At 35.2% G+C, this 21217-nt stretch overlaps 3 protein-coding genes across 21 annotated transcripts; 2 read left to right on the plus strand and 1 right to left on the minus strand.

Annotated features, from left to right (window-relative positions):
* Window positions 1–675: 675 nt before the first annotated feature.
* LOC133680914 (large ribosomal subunit protein uL30z-like) lies at window positions 676–4189 on the minus strand. Its single transcript, XM_062103959.1, has 6 exons — window positions 4030–4189; window positions 3417–3664; window positions 2390–2487; window positions 2168–2305; window positions 1131–1233; window positions 676–1052 (listed from the first exon to the last, which is right to left on the minus strand). Exons 2-6 carry the CDS (start codon window positions 3603–3605, stop codon window positions 837–839), a joined length of 744 nt encoding a protein of 247 aa, XP_061959943.1. The 5' UTR covers window positions 3606–3664; window positions 4030–4189; the 3' UTR covers window positions 676–836.
* A 126-nt stretch (window positions 4190–4315) lies between these two features.
* LOC133680913 (pentatricopeptide repeat-containing protein At1g76280) lies at window positions 4316–13286 on the plus strand. Of its 19 annotated transcripts, none has more exons than XM_062103957.1 (17): window positions 4316–4483; window positions 4593–4779; window positions 5187–5549; window positions 5792–5881; window positions 5979–6030; window positions 6134–6191; window positions 6272–6465; window positions 6944–7051; window positions 7391–7573; window positions 7810–8439; window positions 8942–9034; window positions 9130–9318; window positions 9730–9957; window positions 10875–11018; window positions 11124–11312; window positions 12274–12381; window positions 12541–13286. In XM_062103957.1, exons 4-17 carry the CDS (start codon window positions 5850–5852, stop codon window positions 12943–12945), a joined length of 2613 nt encoding a protein of 870 aa, XP_061959941.1. In that variant the 5' UTR covers window positions 4316–4483; window positions 4593–4779; window positions 5187–5549; window positions 5792–5849; the 3' UTR covers window positions 12946–13286. The 19 variants fall into 19 exon arrangements, with proteins under 19 accessions (XP_061959941.1, XP_061959924.1, XP_061959942.1 ...); XM_062103940.1 differs by having other exon boundaries at window positions 4318–4483; window positions 12262–12381; XM_062103958.1 differs by having other exon boundaries at window positions 4318–4483; window positions 9145–9318; window positions 12262–12381.
* A 2868-nt stretch (window positions 13287–16154) lies between these two features.
* LOC133680916 (Golgi SNAP receptor complex member 1-1-like) lies at window positions 16155–20608 on the plus strand. Its single transcript, XM_062103961.1, has 5 exons — window positions 16155–16461; window positions 17780–18019; window positions 18662–18829; window positions 19232–19345; window positions 20289–20608. The coding sequence occupies exons 1-5, from the start codon at window positions 16417–16419 to the stop codon at window positions 20400–20402; spliced, it is 681 nt and encodes a 226-aa protein (XP_061959945.1). The 5' UTR covers window positions 16155–16416; the 3' UTR covers window positions 20403–20608.
* The last annotated feature ends 609 nt before the right edge of the window (window positions 20609–21217 follow it).

The raw sequence follows: 21217 nt of genomic DNA on the forward strand, positions 1-21217 counted from the left end.
AAATTGACTGTAGTTGGATTTGCACCTATAAGCTCTTCATTTTTAAATGCAACTCTCCCATCAAAATATAAATTTAGATCTCATTAAACCATTTATTAGTCTAAACATTCTGTCCATGATGCAGATGCACATGCACATGACAAACAAATCGGATGGTATCAAATTATAAGAGATTAATATCAATGGGTTAAAGCAAAAGTAGAAATCATGTGCATCATAAATCCCTGAGAAGTTTACAAGAGAAACAACCACAATAGGATGGAAGAAAAATAAACTGTTGAGAGCCATGTCATATTTGTTCCTGCTTCTATTCAGCGAAATCAATAGCTCGGTTTGCAATCACAAATAAAAGAAAAAAAAAAAGAGATGACCTTTGATTCGGCGAAAGTAAGACATGGCGACAGACAATTTAGATAAATGGTAAAAGTTTTGAAATGCGTCACTTCATGTTTTTCCTGCAAGATCCTTATCCAAATGACTACACAAAAAGAGGATGGATCCAATACTTGCTTGAATATATGTATGTATATACCCAATGAAACGATGCAAACACCTATTCCACCCCCTCCATCTCTCCTGTTCGTTCATCCCTCTTTCTTTCGCAAACAAACATAATATGAATGCAGCAACAAAAAATTGAAGACAATGTTACAAGAGGTATTGCTGACAAAAAGATAAAAGAAAAAAGAAAAACCAGCAGAGAAATAAATTATGGCAGTTTCAAAATCCAAAATCCAACTAGAAGGAAATAATAACTGCGGTACATGGCTCAGAATCATCTTAAAAGGAAAAAGTTGGGTGAGTTACACTTCATCATAAGATCTGTTTTCTTGATGTTAGTTCATCTTATTGATTAAGTCATTAATCTGATTCTCACGATTCCCAGTGTCTCCCCCATCTATGTATAATGCCTTCTTCCCCAGCAATCCTTCTTTCGGCTTGTTGAGTGAAAATGACCCCAAAAAACTAATGATCTCCTTGAAATGTGGACCAGCATTGGCAACTTCATGTACAATATCTTCTAGACATACAATGCCATGCTTCCCTAATGCCTGCCAAAATGAAAAAAAAATGAGAGGAAATGCCATAGGCACTACAAAACCAAACACAGCTGTAACAAGATTCATTACCTGTTCAATAATATTATTATCAATTAAAGGAACTCTTTTGTTGTCTATCTTTCCATAGCCCTTCTTGTAAATCAGATCACTCACATTCTTAAAATTTGGATATCTTCAAAAACAACAAAAGCATGTTAGGACTTATTAATCAGAAATAGTTAAAATGACACAGCAACCAACCACGTAAAATTAATTGGAATAATCATCACCAAACTACCACCACCTATTGCTAAAAACATTTCAGCCTAAAGACTAGAAAATGGAATGTTTAGGATCCAGTTCAAAACAAGAGAAAAGTTTGTGGTGTATAAAACAGTCAGCCAGGCAATTCCTTGCTACTAAAAGAAATCATGCTATTAGAATTCAACTGCTCACTATATGTTTATTAAGGAGTTGCTTGAGGGAGCCATATTTGCATTCAGGTGTTCATTTAAGTCAGAAATCAAAGCCAAAATATGTTCATGGACAATCTCCAACCTGACCTCACATCCTTTCAATAGTAATTTAGGCTCCAAGTAAAATATAGGAAGGGTGTCTTAAAGAGCTTAGCTCTATATCCTGCAGAAGTACTCAAAATAAAGATCACGTGGAATTAATGATGCCAATTGAAACTCAAAAAGAAGCTGCTAGATAACTAATATACAAATACCTAAAGTATTCAGTAGGTCACTGGTTCAAAAAGGTTGGTTTGGGGAAGCCAGGAAAATTATCTATACATATACATATATATATCTACTTGCACATAAAGAACAAGCACATTTGTTCATAACTCAATTGCAACAAGGCAATAAGGAAATTGGCATGAACCACAAATGACCCAGAGCTAGTGGTGCAGCTCACTTCAGGAGAAGAGAAACAACTGAATTTCCTTGGCATTAAATCTAACATACTGGACATATCTATTTGGCATACTCAGAGTAACTATACCAGCTCTCATAATAAATCACTCAAGATTGCTATAATTAATTAAATATTAAACCATTCCCCTGCCAATATTTAAGGCTATACTTAGGCACAATAAATTAAAGAGGATTTGAGCATCCTACCCGTATGTAACATATGGCTCCACCTTTTGCAGCAATTCTAATACCCCTGGGGTGGCCTTCAAGAAGACACCGTGAAAGATTCTTGTCAATCTCAGTTTGTATAAGATGTTCCTAGTTTTTGGATGCATGTCATTTTTTCTGAAAACACATGAACATGTCAGAACTGGATGAATAAATTGCAGAAAAATTGAATGGAATCATTGCAGAGCACCAGTAACCTACCCATGTATGCGAATGACAAATAGGAGCTTCGAATTTGGTATAGATAATGCTGATTTTGCTCTCTTGGTCCTCTGTTTCATACGGATGAGATCCAATTCCTGCATGGAAAGCACCAAGTTTAAAATTATTACAAAATAATACTCTCAGGTTTTACAGACTAAAGAATATCTTGGGAAATGCACAGAAGAGAAGGGGCTGCGTTATAGTATTTTCAGCTACATGTCAAGTATTTTTACAAATATGAGAAGCCAGAAAAGGTCTTCAATTAGACGAACATCACATTGGGGAGGCTGAACTAACGGAATTATTTTGGCAGGCTAGTTTTTGAAGACTTGCACACATGAAATCTTTAATGATATATGGTTATATGGAATGCCCCGAAACATAAAATAGTTCTTCCAAACACGGGACAAAACATATACGAACCACAACAAACATGCCCCTAAGGTACTCTGGTCAAGTAGTTAAGAAGCAGGTACAAAAAGTCTTGGTCCTAACTTCTATGTTACCAGAAAACAGCACATACACAATACAAGATCTAGAAAAGGACGACACTTGGACAAGCGGTCAAAACACACTTCACTTCTTATAATCCAAGAATTACTGGTGTCACATTTTATTTTAAGACTTTAATGAAAAACAAGAAGATCATCATATAGAGCATGAGAGACTGAACTTTTTGTCATTTAATGGTTACCCTAATGATTTTACTGGTTTCAAGATGGAAATACTATAGCAAAATGATAACAAATGAAAAAAGGGATCAACAGGCACATTAGCACATGCACTAAGTAAATGGAATCGAGCCGAAAGTAAAAATTTCATTTGAAAATAACTAGAGCATACAACAATTGACCTAAAGTTGAACCATTCTGCTTGTCTAGGATGATAGGATCAAATTTATCAAAATGTGTCGACATTTCAAGTTTCGCTTGTATTATGCAACACGGGTACTCAAACATGCAACCAGCGCACATTAAAGAAAAAAACCTTTAAAAAAACACCCACAGCAAGTAAACTATTTTACCTTGTCCCTAAACTCCCTGACAAACTGTTCGGGCCTTTTGATATCGTCCATTCTCCTCTTCTTCCCTCCATTTTGCCCCAACTCCAACTGGGTTTTCCTCGTAAGAGCAATTGATTCTTCCTTATGCTTCCTTTTCTTCAATATCACCTCCGGTATATACGTCAATGCCTGCGGCTCCGCTTCTGCCATTACTATTATTATGATATTCTACCCTCCTTATCCAACCAAAAAAATACACTCCGCTCCACCTAAAATCACATAAAACAATGAAGTTAGCATCTCCTTTCTTGCTGAGATATCGCGAAGACAAATTGAAATTCAAACAAGTGAAACTCTGACTACTAATACACATGTGGATTCTGAATTTTTAATTTTCATTACTTAAAAACTGTATTTCTTAGCGAGCGAGCAGAAACTCAGATAGAAAAACAACACCTTAATGTTTCCAAAAGGTAAAATCAAAGAAAAACTATACCAATCTCGACAACACCGTTACTTAGTCTCTGTTTGGTCTCGGAGAAAAAAAAACATGAAAAACCAGAAATATGTAATCGTCTAGGAGACGGGTAAACTGACGATGAAAGAGGGATTATGGAGATTAATGAATTATTACCTGAGAACTGAAAGAGAGGTGAGTTGGAGAACAAGGAGTTCTGGCGGCGAGTTTTAGGGTTTAGGATGTTGGCTTCACAGTGAAAACCCCTTGCTACCATATAACATAACAAAAAGGCTAAAAGGAAAGGCAGAAAAGAAAATAAATAAAAAAATAGTTTAAAAAACCGAAGCGTGAGAAAAAAAAAATATTATTTAGAAAATTTAAAACTATATTCGGTTCAACTCGGTTTTGATTTTATAGGGTTGGAATTAAAATACCCGGACCGGTCTGGTTTGCTAAGAAAATTTGCTTTCTGAGTTTCTAGTTCCCTAGCAAACCAACCGCCCCCTCCCTCCCAGGCTCTCACACCCAACCTTTCAATCTTCATCTCCACAGTTAGCAAACCAGCCGCCTCCCTCTCCCACACCAGAGAGCTTATTAAACCGAGAACTAAGCAAAGTGTGTGCTTTCGGTCTGTGCTTTCGATTCCTGTTTTCCTTCTCTTATTTCTTTTTTCTATCGCTTCTGTGCATTGCGTCTGTCGGTACATCATCCTTAACTTCTGATCGTATGTTGTACAGGTAGATTTTGCAGCACCCCCAGGCCCTAGCAGCAGTCCATCTAAGCACATTTCTCTCGTATCTCCTCTGCAAAGTTCACTTCTTTGTAATAAGATTTCTCTCTGTCGATCTCTGTTTTTTTTTCTTTGAAAAAGAAAAGGAGAAAATCTTGCATGTTGGAGTATTTGTACATGAAATTGATGATAAAGTAAGTTTCTTTGACATATGTTTCTCAACGGATGGGTTTTCATTTTTGATTGAAAATGGATAATTTGTTGATATTAATGCTTTCAAGTCAGAAAAATGAAGAGATTTTTTTTCTTGCCCATTTGTTAGCTTGTTTGTTTGCTTGCATATTTTGATGAATATAAATAGAAAGTAGAAACAGAGTCCACATTTGCGTTTTAATCTGATTTGGGATGATATGGGATCAAGTTTTACGTTTTTGTTATTTTTTAGCCGAGAATGCCTTAGTCCACACTTACGTTTTAACCTGATTTGGCTAAAGTTATAAGCAAAGTAGACCTTCTTCTTCTTTTAATTATAAAAATTAAAAAATGACCATTAAACAAGCTCGATCTCTTAATTTGTTTTGTTCTAAAATTTGATTCATAGGTCAATGGATTTATTGCAGAGATCCAACGTACAATTTGCTTCAGAATTGAATTTGTAGTTGATTACCAGACAAAATTCGGAGGAGCTCACCGGAAACTAGAGCTAGAAACGCCTTATTTCGTTTTGTTCCTGTTCTTCATTTCCTTCTTCTCGAATCCAAGGGGAATTCTCATATTTAGAATATTTGGTGTGCTCTGTCTACTATTCTTTTGAACTTTCGAAGCTGCCAGTTTACAGCATCATAACAACGGTTCCTTGTTTTCTACATCTTCCTCAAAGTCAACATTAGTTCTGCTTCGTTACTCACCGGTTACAACATGCAGGTGGCCCCGCTGTTAATTCACCGGAAACAGGTACATAAAGGTATTTGATCTGTAGAAAAATACTAGTGGAGTAACTTAACAAGCATTTATTCATTTTGTCTGAGCAAGGGAATATTTTTTATTTACTTTTTTTTTTAATTTCTTGTTCATTTTGCTTTCGTATTGGAACTGAGAATAGTGGGTCCAATGTTATTTTTAAATTCTGTGTTGCTGTTCGGTCGTGTGCAAAGTGTTTGTTTATTTGCCTAATAGAACAAATGGGTTCTGCTCTTCATCTATCAGATGCCATTTGGTTGACAAAGAAGGTATCATCTATAAAGTGCTGTTTCAAAGATCTACTATGCTAGTTTGCCAAAGAATGCATAGACCTCTGTAAGTACATACATGAATGAGTGAGTAAATTGAAAGTCACCATTTACTGCGCTCTAATATAGGGTTTCCTTCATGTTTTTTTTTTCACCTTTAACAGAGGGAGAGTTTCATTTTGCTCAATAGCAGAAAAATTTAAATCTCACAAACAAGTATGTATTGGTGATTCTTATTACTATTTAATAGATGTCTCCTTGTAAGTGAAAATATTTATAAATAAGTTGAATTCTTTTAATGTTTAACTTTATTTGACAGGGACAAAGAAATGTCACTGATGAATTTTGGTTCTCTCAGAATTTCACCGCTTTAATTGGTATTTTTACACAATCTTCGAATTCAAATTATATCAAGTGGCATGTGAATCAAATTTAAGAGTGCAAATCTTCAATGCAGGTAATAATGTTTCAAAGCATTGTCCAGAATCAACTACAGATTCAATTCTGAAGCAAATTGTTAGTGCACTTCACATGGGCGAGAGAAGCAGAGCATCTGCTCTGCTTTTAGAACTTGGCCAAGAAAAAAAGTCATTAAAGCCTCACAATTTTGTTCCTATACTTCAATATTGTGCTAGATCACCTGATCCATTGGTAAGCTAATTGATGAGAGAATTCGATATCTAATTGTATATGCATGTTTGTGCATTTTAATTTTTAATTTTCTGGATGGAGTTAATGATAGTTTTAGTTTGTGCACGCTTGGCATACATGTCATCAAGCACATGACAGAATCTAACAAAAACACATAATAAGAAAAAAAAAAGGTTAAAGTTTGCCACTGGAATAACAAAAATGAAAGTTGTACACTCAAATAGAAAAATTCAAAAAGTTGCACACCAAAATTATCATTTAACACTTCTGGACTTCCAGCTTGGTCTGTAATCCACTTGTGTCTATTAAACACACTCAGCAGCAGTATTTTATTACGTACACTGATTGTGCAATATTGGGAAGTCAAAGATGCTCCTAGTTCTTGAACTGTGTTAGTGCAGTTGTTATTTAGTCTTGTTCCAAATATTGGGGATCCTGGCTGCAAGATTTACAGAAAGTTGTTCCCTTTTGGCTGCAGCTTGTCTTGGAGACTTGGCAAATAATGGAGGAAAAAAAGGTCGGCCTGGATAGCAAATGTTACCTGCTTATGATCCGAGCACTTTGTAAAGGGGGTTACTTGGAGGAGGTATATGCATATTGTTGTGTTCAGTGAGAGTATTTTTCATGTCGTTATTGTGATGATGTGTTGGAAGTAGTTTCATTTTAACTTTTCAGCATTAGTAATAAATGTTCAAAATGTGGTTATTTCAACATGTTTTGCGTTGTTGACTGATCAATCTTAGTGAGATTACTACATTTCTTTAGCGAGATACTGTTTCTTAAGGGATGGATATGGATGTTGTTCATAATGATAAATGCTGTTTTGCCAGACTTACTGTTAAAAAATTGTGCAAGAAACTAGTTCATTCTTTTTTGGGATGTTGGTTCTAAGTATTCCCATGCCAACCACTTATGCTTCATGCAGGCATCTAATATGATTGATTTTATTGGAGAAAGGCATGGTATCTATCCTACCCTGCCGGTGTATAACACTTTCTTGGGAGCATGCTCAGATACGAGCAGGGCAGATTATGCCGATCAATGTTTGCAATTGATGGAGCGCAGAATGATGGGGAAGGATGAAGTTACTTACATAATGCTTCTCAAGGTGTGTAAAGAGTCTCGGTCTCATTTGATGGTCTTTCCTGTGAAAGGCATTAGTGGTTAAAGCATTTTGGTTCACAATCCCGCTAAACAAAGAAAATTTGCAGCTGAGTGACTGGTTTTCCATTTTTTTCCTACCTGGCTCATGTTCTATGAGGTTTTAAAGCTGGAAACTGAATTTATTATAAGTTACTTACATTAGAAGTTTATTGTCCTAATTTTTTCCTTTTTTGCTTTCAGCTGGCAGTTTCCCAACAGAACCTCTCTGCAGTCTATGAAATCTGGAAAGACTACATCAAACACTTCAGTCCAAGTATTCTTACCTTGCAAAAGTTTATTTGGTCCTTTACAAGGTTAAGAGATTTAAAGTCTGCATATGAAAAATTGCAACATATGGTGGTTTTAGCCATCCGAGGAAATACTTTTGTACAGACCTCTTCTAGAGGACAGCTCTATCCATCAAGATTGAACATTCCTATACATCCAAACTATGAATTAGGCTTGCAGAAATTTGATTTAAAGGATAATGAACAGTCTGTTCCCTTATCAGCAAATGCTCCTGCTTGTAACATACAAGAGTGCGATAATGAACAGTCTGTTCCTTCGACAGCAAATGCTCCTGCTTGTAACGTACAAGAGTGCGATAATGAACAGTCTGTTCCTTCGACAGCAAATGCTCCTGCTTGTAACATACAAGAGTGTGTTACTTTGGACATGGGAAATAAAGAAGTTGAAAGTGCTGGACAAGTTGGACTGGATAAACATAAAATCATGCCTTTTTCCAGGATCCTGAGGTGGTCTTTCAATGATGTGATACATGCATGTGCGCAAGCTAAAAAACCTGGATTAGCAAAGCAGTTAATGTTACAGGTCTTGCATTTTTTCTTAAGATTCTGGTTGTTGAATGTGGTTGTCATATGATGTCCCTTGTACTTTAGCATTCCCTGTGCTTACTTCTAGTTATTCTTATACATTAAAATGGGAAGAACATGGCCACTGAATAATGATTCTTTTACTCTGGAATATTCTCGTGCAACCTTCATCACAGTGACAGCAGTTGAATACTATAACTATCATGGATTTTTGTACGGTTAGATCAAATTCTCTTGGAAATCATCTATTGATGCACTTTAAAAATAATTTATCACAATATCTGAAAACTGCAATGTGGTTTAGGCATCTCTATTACAAGGAGGCTGTTATCTTCTCTGTTCATTAATATTGATATTATTTGTTTTTGTTACTTGTTTCTCTTATATTTGTTTTTCTTTTTAAGATTGCTTGTGCAGTTTTGACTGCACTTCAGTACTTTATTACCTTACCGATAGCATTCTTTTCTTGTGCTCAAATTACTTTTCTCATTTCTGTGTAGATGGAAAATATTGGCTTGCTACCTTCAAGCCATACGTATAATGGATTTGCTAGAGCTGTTTCTAAGAGACATTTCAGGAAAGGCATGGAAGTGGTAATGCTTTTACTCTTTGGTGATTTATATAACTAAATTCAGAACACTTTTCTCTCATGATACATGGACTATCTTTTCATGAATGGATAAACTAGTTTTGTTACCTGCAGTTAAAAACAATGCAACAGAAGAATTTGAAGCCATGTGATCCAACGCTTGCAACCATTTCAGTGGCATGTAGCAAAGCTTTGGAACTGGATTTGGCAGAGGTTCTGTTGGATCAAATTACCAACTGTCCATATCCATATCCTTATAATTCATTTCTTGAAGCTTGCGATGCAATGGTGAGTTAAACACCTGCTCCAATCTGATACTTCACACTGGACTTGTGCTCTCTCTCTCTCTCTCTCTCTCTCTAGTGAGAAATTTTGCATGAATATGTGGAAATTGATTTCTTTTTATAACAAAGATAGAGAGTGCCCTCGCATTCCTCTTTGATAAGTTGAAATTGTGAATGTTGAATTGAAGAATTATTGATTGGTGATTACAAATCATCTTTACTTGTTATGTTCTAGAGAATATCAATGAAATTGTGTATTAGCGAGTGACAGTACCGTGTTATTGTTAGTGGTTTTTGAAAACTTGTAATTTTCTTGACAAAACTTATCTTGTTGAATCACTTAATCGATGAATTCAAATACTACATTTGAATGATCTCATTGTCAGTAGAAAATTTCAGTCTGTTAATTTTGCAGGATCAACCTGAGCGTGCTGTGCGGATGTTGGCTAAAATGAAAAAATTAAAGATTCAGCCAGATATCAGGACATATCAGCAACTGTTTTCATTAGTTGGTAATACAAATGCTCCATATGAGGATGGTGATATGTTGTCACGTGTAGACTCTGCTAAACGGATAAAGGCTATAGAGAAGGATATGGCGAAAAATGGTGTCCAGCATAGTCGGGAATCAATGAAGAACTTGGTAATTCCGTGCTGCACACTTGTTTTTTTAACCTTTTACGTGGGCATTTAGATATCAATAAATAATTGCTTTGAATATGACTTTTTTTCTTGATCACCTTGAAAACTCCACCCACTTTGAAAGCATGAAAAATTATCGATCACTAGTTTTGCCCTCAGTTTCACAAAGGGTGTCTTTAACCATGCTCAAAAATTGAGAATGGTTAATAAATGTTGTGCATCCCTATCTGTTTTTCAACGTCTCAAAAGATACCTTTCTATATATGTTTTTAGTGAAAGTTCAATTCAGTTGTAATGAATGGTATAGTAGGAAAGCAGAAGAACTAATGCTACATTTTTATTTTAGCTTTTTGGCATACATTTGGAAAGATTAATTTTTTTATTAGAAAGCATGGTTCCCTGCTTGGTACCTTCTTAATGTGGTGAATCCATTGATGCTGCTTTAAGAGGGACCTGCACTGATGCAATTGATGAAACACATTGACTGTTGCAATTGCATGTACTCTGTTTCCATGACATGGTATGGCGGCAAGATTTGGATGCTTTAAGGCTATAGGTATATACACAGACTTCCTAATGAACTAGCACATCAAATCCGGTGGTTGGGATAATGCTGCTTGGAATTATTGTTCTGTGTTATAGGATTCCTCTTTCAATTGCTTTTGATTTTATTATATCTGGATTGTCCACCTATCCATTTGTCAAAATTAACATGATCTTATTCCAGCACGTTTTTCCTGGCAATGAAAAATGTTGATCTCTGGCTCTTGAATTGTTCTGGCATTAACTTCCATTTATCCATGCAGTGCACCTCTGCTTGCCCTTGCATTTTGAACTGAAACTGTCCTGGTTAAAAGTTTTAAGTTTTGTGGCTTAAAATATAGTCTATAACATTGATTCCTCTTTGGATGTCTCCAGTTGAAAGCTCTTGGAAAAGAAGGGATGATGAGAGAGCTAATGCAATATTTATGTGTGGCAGAAGATCTTTTCTATCATAGTAACACGCATCTGGGAATACCTATTTATAACACAGTGCTGCATTCACTCGTTGAGGCTGAGGAAGTAAGTGGTTCTGCTTGTGAGTTATGAATTTCCACTGCTAGTTGATGACCTGTGGATCCATTCTCCTGCCTTATGCTACAAATTATGTTTCTGGTTAACATGCAGTGTCGAATGGCAATTGCACTTTTCAAACATATGAAAGCAAGTGGTTTCGAGCCAAATGCTGCAACTTATTGTATAATGATTGATTGTTGTCGCACTATAAGATGTTATAAATCTGCCTGTGCATTGGTTTCCATGATGTTGCGTTCTGGGTTTTATCTACAGACGGTGGGGTACACTGCTCTCATAAAGGTATATGCACTTGCCTCTCTGCTCATGTGTCATCTTAATTAATATTCCACAAAATGCTGCTGCCTTAAAGATTTAATAAACACAGAAATGTGCATATCACCAAGTTTCTGCTTCTAATATGCCTGAAACTTATCCATAAACATGCTTTACAAAAGTTCCAAATTTCCAAGTTCAAGTAGTTGGCCTACCATCTTTCTCTGCACTTAGTTGCTTGTTAGCATCAATGCATCATTTATGCAGAAAATATAATGCAGAAATCTTGCACATAAATGTAAGGTACTGCACCTTTATTTTCTTGTTTCTTGTTCCTTCATGGCTACAATCATGCATTAATCATGCTTGGCTTATGAGATATGACTATTTCTTTTATCAAGCATTGCTTCCAGGAGGTCCTGCCTCTAGCTCTTGTCATGCCTTTACAGCTCGCTATTTTTTGGGTTTTAACAGTTAGGATATTCTCGAGATAGCTTCCATGAATCCATGCACCGGGACCAGGTCCCTCCCAGTCTCTGGTTGGGTATTAAACAAACCATCCATACCGGCCCGTGCATCCGCATGAAATTACTTTCTTGCAATCTCCTTCAGAATTTGAATCCATGATGATAAAATGGGGATTAAACCCACTTACCGCCAGAGCTAAGTCTCCAAGGGTTATAGAACATGATAGCAAATGATTATCCATAAAAATGGTACATGTGCTGATTTCCTGCCCTATATCTTATTTGGTCCAAGGATTTGAGAACATTAAGAAGAGATGATACTTGGTATTTACTAGTTCATGACTGCATGTGCCATGGGTTACCTTGGGTTGTAAATTATGAAAGTTTGGTTTTGGCACTGCTGACTTTTTCTTATGTTTTTTTTTTTTAGAGTATAGTGCTGCCAAGTGCTAACCTATAACTGGCTTCGTGCTAGTCAATAATCTGACTGTTATCTTATTTTCTTTCAGATTTTGTTGCAGGATGAAAATTTTGATGAAGCGTTGAATCTTTTGGATCAAGGGCACTCTGAAGAGATTAAACTTGATGTACTGTTATATAATCCTGTTCTTCATGTAGCAAAAGATAAGGTATATTATCACACACACCAAACTCAGACAAAAAAATTGATAACTAGAATGTACTATGACACTGGCATGATGTCTATGTCTTGCCTTGCATTCAGTTTTTTTCGCAAAAAAAATCCTTATGCCAAGCAACTAAGTATTGTTTTTTCCTTAAATATTTAGGGAAGGATCGATATTATAGAGCTTATTGTTGAGCAGATGCACCGGGAGAAAATCCAGCCTGATACTACAACCTGCCACAATGTGTTCTCCGCCTATGTGTATTGTGGTTTTCATAATATGGCCATGGAAGCATTGCAAGTTCTGAGCATGCGGATGATTAGCCAAGAAGACTGTGTTCTGGAAGAAAAGAAGGCAGGACTTGAGGATTTGATCCTTTCTGAAGACAAGGAAGCCGAGTCACGAATACTTGAGCATTTTAAAGATTTTGAGGAGAATATTGCTGTTGCCCTTTTGAATTTAAGAAATTGTGCCATTCTTGGGTTTCCAATTTCTTGGTCACCAAATAAGAGCGCGTGGGCAAGAAGACTTTCAGCTAACTATGATAGCAGAAAGAAAGTCCACTGACACTTGCAACCGCAGATGTGTTTTAGATTGGATAATGAGTCAGTTACACCAAATTAAGGCAGCAATTTTATCTCAGAAGCTATAGCTATGCCATTTTAACAGCCACTGACTTCGTGCAGTTGAAGCTCTTGGTGGAGAGCTGTTCTATAGTGGGCCAGCTGGGTTTCCCTCCAACTTCTTGGCTACCGTTGTAACATCCGACAGGTTCTGCATAGCAGTTGTGCTCCAAATTTTGCCAGTTAATTCAGAAGATAAGTTGATCTGTTGATTTTGTACAGCCCCCCGTATTGATACCCAATTTAGTCCAAGAAAAAAAGTCAAGATTATACCCATTTGTCTAATATTTGTCTAAATCTATGGCTTTAAACAACCCCATTGATAAAATGCACACGTGACATTCCCTAAAAGTGTGGATTAATTTCTCAAAAAAAAAAAATTAAGCTAGCCGCAAACTGGTTCTTGTTTCACGGAAGAACCAGTTTGTGCCGCCCAAAACAACCAATTGGGCGGCGCTTGTTCTCTTTTTATTAAAAAAAAATGAAATTTTCAAGCGGCACTGCCCAAAATAATCATGTATGCCGCCCAGCTTACCAATGGCTGGGCAGCGCACATGATTAAGGGTTGCTCTACTGGTGGGGGATTGGTAAGCAGGAGATAAACAGAGAATGCTGGCAGGTTAAGAAAAAAAATAAAAATAAGGAGAGGGCTGGGATTCGGCATTCAAGAAAACGAGAGAAGCTCCTAGGATGATTGAGTTCAAAAAATATCACAGGTTATCAAAGGAAAGGAAGGGATATATATGTTTTCTCAAGGCCGATTTCAACGTCAACGAGCAGATTTTAAGCCTCGGGTCTGAACTTTAAAATTTCCTTGGCGTTTTAATTATTTTCTTTATGTAATGTTAATGTCCATTGTCATTCTCATTACTATTAGTAATGATATTTCAAATTTTAAAATATATAAATAATATGTTATTTTGATAGTGATTAATTAATATATTTAAATACTTGGATTTTATCTTTTTAGTTTTAAGAATTCTAGATTTATGATAAAAATTTGACTACTACAAGGACAATTCTGATTAGAAGAACTTAACAATCTTCCAATAATAAATCATTATATATAAAAAAGACAATAAATAATTTAAAAGAGTATTAAATTTAAAGAACAAACATGTTTATTCTTGATTTTTAAGTTGGTTAATACTTTGTAACCTTTATGAGTTTATCTTAGGAGATAAAAACTTTTAAACCCTTGTCTGAAAAGTTTAGCCTCCTAAACCTTATTGTTTTTAGAGAAAAAAAGAATTAGAAAGTTCTCTGCTTTCGGTGACATTAATGAGAAACAAATATTCTTTACATATATTAATGAGACAATAAATATTAGAAGTCTTTTAAGAGACCTTGTATACACCTATAAGTATAGAAAGATCATTACATCAATATGAACAATTATTCTTAGAGACCGTTTGGGAACGCGGTTCCCAAAAAATTAAAAAATTTTTTTTGCTAAAATTTAATATGATTTGTATGTTTTGAATCGTTTTGATGTGCTGATATCAAAAATAATTTTTTAAAAATAAAAAAACATCACTGGCATGCATTTCGGCACGAAAAAAGTTATTTGAAAAGCAACCGTTACCACACTGTCAAACATATTCTAAATGAAGAGTCATGATGGTTTATCATATCTTCAATACTTTTATTTTAAGGGGTCATCTAGGACCAGACATGTAGCTTTAGAACTTGGTAATGTTTGAATCCAAATGTTTTGAGTTTGACATACTTGTCAGACTCACATTTCTTTGAGCTTGGTTGACTGCGAAGCTCAAATTCTTTTGGGTCTGGCATGTTTACAGACTTAAGCTAACTTAAGCTTAGCTACTTTGCGAAGCTTGAGTGCTTTTAGGTCTGACATGTTTGTCAGACTCATGCCGAGTCCATGTTTTTTGAATTTAACATGTTTTTCATATTCACGATATATTGGACTTGAGATCTTGGACTTGATTAAATATCAAGCCCAAGTCCTTTAAAACTAGTTTATTTGACAGATGCATTCTACTTTGAGTTTAGCTAAATATCAAGTTTAAATTTTCTAGATTTAACATGTTTGTCAAGCCTATTGTATCTAATTTATATTTTTTATTTATAAAAATCTTAATTATATATTTTGCCTCATCAACTATATATAAGCAAAGGCATGGACTACAAGCATAATTATGATACAAATTAAATAATTTTTCCTAACCATAACTTCTAACCTAGCATTCTATTTTTTTTATTCAATTTTATTTTCTTTTTTATTTAATACGTGTCCTAATAATTTTATTAATCCATCAACATTCATTTTCTCATTCCGCGGCATGGCATATTATCTATTGGTATTGCCATGTGTTTATTTATTTAATTCTTGTAATTCTCTTGTTTATCTTTCCTCGTATCGTCACCTTTTAAAATTAATGCTTAACCTGCTGTTAATCAATAGTTTTGACACTCACAAATAATTTTACAATAAAAATTGTAGGACTATGGAATTTTGGGAGGTTAGCAAGATAAATTCCCCAAAATAATTCCTGAGATAAAAAAAATAATTTTAAGATCCCACCAAGCTGGAGGATTCTAACATGAGCTCTGTATTTAAAAACAATAAAATAATAATGAATATTATTGATTAACAGCTTAAATATTTACAAATGTTTTTGTTGTAAGGTTCATCCCACGATGAAAATTTAAGAGGTTTACAAGATGATTACTTAAAATAATTTTTGAGGTGAAAATAATTTTAAAATTACACCAATCATGCTGGAGGAATATCGATAAAGACTTGGTTTTAGAAGATAATAAAACAATAATGGATATTATTAATTGTTGATTATAATTTTAAATGAAAAATTATTTGATTAGGAGGTTTGTAAGATGATTGTCTCAAAATAATTTATAAGATTCTATCAAATATGCTGGAGGATTTTAATATAAACTTGGTATTTAAAAATAATAAAATATTAACTAACATCATTAATTAATAACTTGAACATTTATAAATGTTTTTGTTGTAAGGCTCATGGAATATGGAATTTTAAGAAGTTTGTAAGATGATTTTCTAAAATAATTCAAGAGGTGAAAATAATTCTAAATGCCACCAAAGTTAAAATAATATATTTAACAAAAAAAATTAATATTTTTTTAAAACACGGAATGATCAGACTTCGAAACACTCCATAAAAAAATAGAAGTCTCACACGAAATGGCCGTTGAGACACAGCGAGCGAGCGGTAGACGACCTGTCTTTGTCTCCAAACAAACCCCAATCTCATCTTCTTATTATTTCTAATCGATCGATCGATCGATCGAGCGAACCCAAATCCTTACTACCAATCATTAATTCCACAAATTCCTTTCTCAAAATCATTATTTACGATCATCATTAAATAACAGAGAAGGAAATTGAAACGAATTTTGAGAGAGATCTGCAATGGAAGTGACTACTACTTCTTCATGGGACGCTTTACGCAAACAGGTTGCTTCATCATTTCTTTCTCCTTTCTGATTGCTTCTTCTGTTTGGGTTCCTGATTTCTTTTTTCTGTTTAAGAGATTTGAATCGAAAGTTTCGATTTTTTTTGTTTTAGTTGCGCTATTTTCATACTTTCGCTTGAGAATTATTATATATATGTGTAGAATTTGCTTGCTTTTTAAGTTATACTATACGCCAGAAGAAATTCAGCAAGGTCATTATGGTCTTGCTGTAGAAGGGGCCGAAAAAAATGAAAATGAGAGAATGTTGACAGGATGCATATGCTAAAACGCTATAGAGGGGTACCATGTGATCTTGCGTAGATGAAGAGTAAAGGATTTGATTTCACATTGATTTTCTTAGAAATCGTCTAGTTTGGATCTACAATTGAATGGAATGAAAGTATTTTCGAGCTGATTGAAACCAACTGGTTTTGAATGAGAAATTATACCATGGAGTTGATTTTGTTTTGGGAGAAGGGTAATGCGGGGCCGGAATATATGTGAATGAATAAGGCCAACTGGATAGGTTCTGGAACACGTTGATCTGTTGTCGAGAGGATTGGTTGGTTTCAATTATATTTAGACGTCTTCAAATGATGCTAAATTCATGTACTGAAATGGATGCTCATCGTCTTGAATGATGGAGGGAATTACTTCTAGGGAACTAGGGATATTGCTTTAGGGGTGATGATGCATTGAGGCTGTTTGTCTTGAGTTTCCTGAAGTCTTGAAGACCCTGCCATGGATAGCTTGAACTTTGTCATTGGTGATGCTCATATCATGCCATGGGTTTTGGAGATTTGAGTTTCTCTGTTTGGATGGTTGAGAACATCAAGAAATCTATGAATTTATCTATTCAATGTCAAGAGATGGTTCAATAATGAGATTAGTTTTATTCAAATGATTTTTTTTTTCAGGGATCAAAATAGATTAGTTAAACCTCTCAGGTCCAGTGCTGAATAACATATATGTATGACTTCTTCATAAGGGTAGTTTTAAATCTATAGCATTACTTCTTAAACTAGAAATGATCATGTCTGCATTTAACAACATTCCTGACGGTCAAACCACAACAGTACTTAAACCTCAGGAACAAAGTTGTTAGAGAGCTCAAAGTATAACTGAACTAAAAACTTAAGGAGCCCTAGTTATCTTTCCTGACATCCTTTCATGTCATCATACAGGGAGTTATCATGGTTGCTTTACAAGTTCGTTTGTTATTAATCCATGTTCTTTTCTTATACTTTCTGCTTGATATTAATTCTTGCTTGCTAAAGTTTTGGATCTCTTTGTAAATGATATTCTGAGATATTATTGCAGGCGAGGAAACTCGAAGCTCAGTTAGATGAGCAGATGAACTCATATCGTAAACTGGCATCCTCAAAGGGTTCTACAAAAGTTGATTCTGCAGAGAATGATCCTGAATCTGGGATAGACCGACTATTAAAACAGCTCCAACAAGTAAATTCACAGATGCAAGCATGGGTATCATCTGGAGGATCAGAAATGGTTTCTCACACCTTGACTCGGCATCAGGAAATTCTTCAAGATCTTACTCAGGTACAGTGTCCTTGCAGTCAATCTGTGAGCTTTTGCTTATGGTCCTCAAATATCTTGAGTTTATTTAAGTTGACCCTGCAAGAGACAAACATCTCTTGAAGCTGAGACCAATTCTATTGCTTCTTTTTTCTTATGATGGGTTTTCTCTTTATTGTTTAATTTCACTAAAAATGAAACAATCAGGCTTTATAGCTCGTTATCATTGGAAAACCAAGAATACCTGCAAAAGGAGGTATGATGTTAGTTTGTTACTGATGGAGATAACTTGGAATTTTTCTGGTTTTCACATGGCAATGTTAATAAGCTGACATGTTTGACAAATAGTTTTGAATTTGGGCACCAATGATGGATTTATTGTTTCGGCTATTGCTCTCATGTTCACATGCACAAACCTGTTAATAAGCTGATGAATTATTTGGTTTTCAATTGAACAATCGGAGTCCATTTCACCTTTGCCTTTGTTATTATGCTTTTCTTGCTTTGGAGTTGAAATTGATGGATGAAAAGCTAAAAAAAATCGATGATAATGGCAATCTTCTTTCTTAATTCCCAAGACACACAACAGGGAAATGTGTAATCTTTTGCACAGCAGTGAATTATATTCATTTTAACTAACTTGGAATTACACATGATTAAGTGCAGGAGTTTCATCGTCTCCGTTCTGGCATGAGGGCTAAGCAAGAACATGCTCTGCTTCTGGAGGATTTTAGAGAGTTTGATCGAACAAGATTAGATTTGGAAGACGGTGTTGGTTCTGCAGACCAAGCTCTCCTTAGAGAGCATGCATCCATTAGCCGAAATACCGGTCAGGTACATGCCAATGGGCTTTTCTTTTTGTGGTAATGTGTTTGTGTTATCACAAATTTATATGGGTGTGTGGACTTCCACATCCTCAATCTATTATACATCTCCTTTTCCATTGCAATGAAACACTTGGCATAATACATTTAAAATCATAGAAACATTGAAACATTCAGACTATGTTTGGAGCTGTTGTATGGTTTCCCTCTCATGCCGTCGCAAGCACTTTAAGTGCTTGCTATACAATTTCTCTAATTTTCATGCTCCATGCCAACATGCACATGCAATCTACAGTGTTTTTATGCAAAAAAATAAAATAAAATCTGAAGCAGGAAATTTCAACCATGACTGCTATTTGCAACTTGTGCTTTTTGGTTAAAGTTCCTTGTTCTTGATGCTCTCGTGCTGCAGATGGATAATGTGATTTCACAAGCTCAAGCAACTCTTGGTTCACTTGTTCTTCAACGTTCAACTTTTGGAGGAATTAATTCAAAGCTGAGTAATGTTAGCAGCCGCCTCCCAACGGTATGCAAAATTTAGCTCAAGTGACTGATAATCTTTAAAATATTTCTTGATCACTGAGTGAAGCTATGTCTTGAATCTCTTAAAGGAAACCTAAAACAGACTTGTTTCTTTTTTGCATTCTATAGCCCATAAATGGTATAAAACAAGTTGAGACGCTTGATAATAGGTTGTGTTGTGAAAAACCTGCAGCAATTAGCGATGAATATTGTAATAGGAGAGAAACCAGAAAGAGCACAAGATTTAACTTGGTTCAGCAATGTGTCTATGTCCATAAGAGCGAGAAGCTTTTATTTTTCACTATGTTGAAATAGAGTTGAATAGTGTGTATTTATAGTAGATCCTAAACCGCCCAAGAAAACCTAGTCGCCCAAGGAATCCTAACCATCCAAGAAGTATTAATAATTTTTTCTAACATCCCTTTACTATTGCTGAATAAAGCTGCCAAATAAGCAACTGTTAAAAAAATGTCTTTTGATGGCATCTTTTGTAACGGACAGGTATCTCCATTAGCATGCTAGAATAAACAAGATGGCATCACTTTAAGGCGATTGCTTAACTGATGCAGGAACTTTTTAGTAATTTCCTTGTACTTTTGGTTTTCTCATTTAATTTAAGACTCGTAGCTGCCATGTGACATATCGTTAGAGGTTATGATTTTAACCAAGTATAAATAGGCTGCTTGGTTTATTTGAAAGGACTTTCTTTGTTTTTTTTTCAATCTGTTCAGGTTTTAGAGGTTTCTTATGAACTCTAAAGCCAATAATCTTGTTCCAACTTCAACTCCCTTCTAGTTTCTTAGCCATTGTTCTGCTATAATTTCTGTTTACTATTGTTTCCCCTCCCCCCGCCCAATCAAATGATCTATTTTCCATTACTTCAACTTTCATATACACTTCCATGTATGTACTTGCAATGATTGACAAGCTTCAACTTAACTTTGCAGGTAAATCAAATTCTGTCAGCAATAAAGAGGAGAAAGTCCATGGATTCCATCATACTTTCCCTGGTTGCTTCCGTATGCACTTTTCTTATTTTTATTTACTGGGTGACCAAGTAAGAATTTCATCGTGTACATGCTTGGAAGTTGCTTGTGGGGAGACAACCCTATTTTTTTATTTTTTTTGCTCTAAATTGGATCAAGGAAGGTTGTATTTTTTGTCCAAGTCTATATTGACATCCCTAGTGGTTAATGCTTTATATTATCACCCTGTAGCATTAATGATATGCCTTTTATGGTCAGTACAAAGTTCTTATAGACGAAAATGATGAGAATGATCTGTCTGAAACTGAGAAATTATATTGACATTTACTTTCACAGACCTGGTACACAGCCTTGGATCAACTAGGGTTACCAGATAAGCCGTGGTTCATTTTGTCTGTTATTCATGAAGATGATGGTTGAGCTTACCTTGTGAAATCATTTGAATCTGCATTTGAGCATCCAACTCAGAAAAGAAAAGAAAATAGCTTGATCTAGTCTAGGGCAGAGAAGAAATAGTGCGTGTAATATCGTGTTTGTGGATGGATAGAGAGAATTTTAAGCATGCAAGCAGTGTAGGTGGAGTACACAAATTTAGTTCTGTTTTACATGCAGGCCTCGAGCTTTGGTGCCGTGACTTTTCTGTAGCCATGAGGCAAATGTTCGGTTCTAATCTTAACAAGTTCTACGTGTTGCTGCCATTAGCGCAATCCTCATCTCGTGTCCTTTTACTTTAAATGTGCTGCAGCATCGTCATGGTGAACAGTGCTTTTAAATATATAGGCTGTTATTTTTTGGTGAACAGTGCTTTTAATATCAATGGTTCAACAGTGAACACTAAAGTTACTCGTCAAAAATATCAATGGTTCAACAATATTTAAAATCTATTTAAG

Source organism: Populus nigra, chromosome 1 (genome assembly GCF_951802175.1).
Source record: "Populus nigra chromosome 1, ddPopNigr1.1, whole genome shotgun sequence".
In the NCBI taxonomy this organism is placed as follows: domain Eukaryota; kingdom Viridiplantae; phylum Streptophyta; class Magnoliopsida; order Malpighiales; family Salicaceae; genus Populus; species Populus nigra.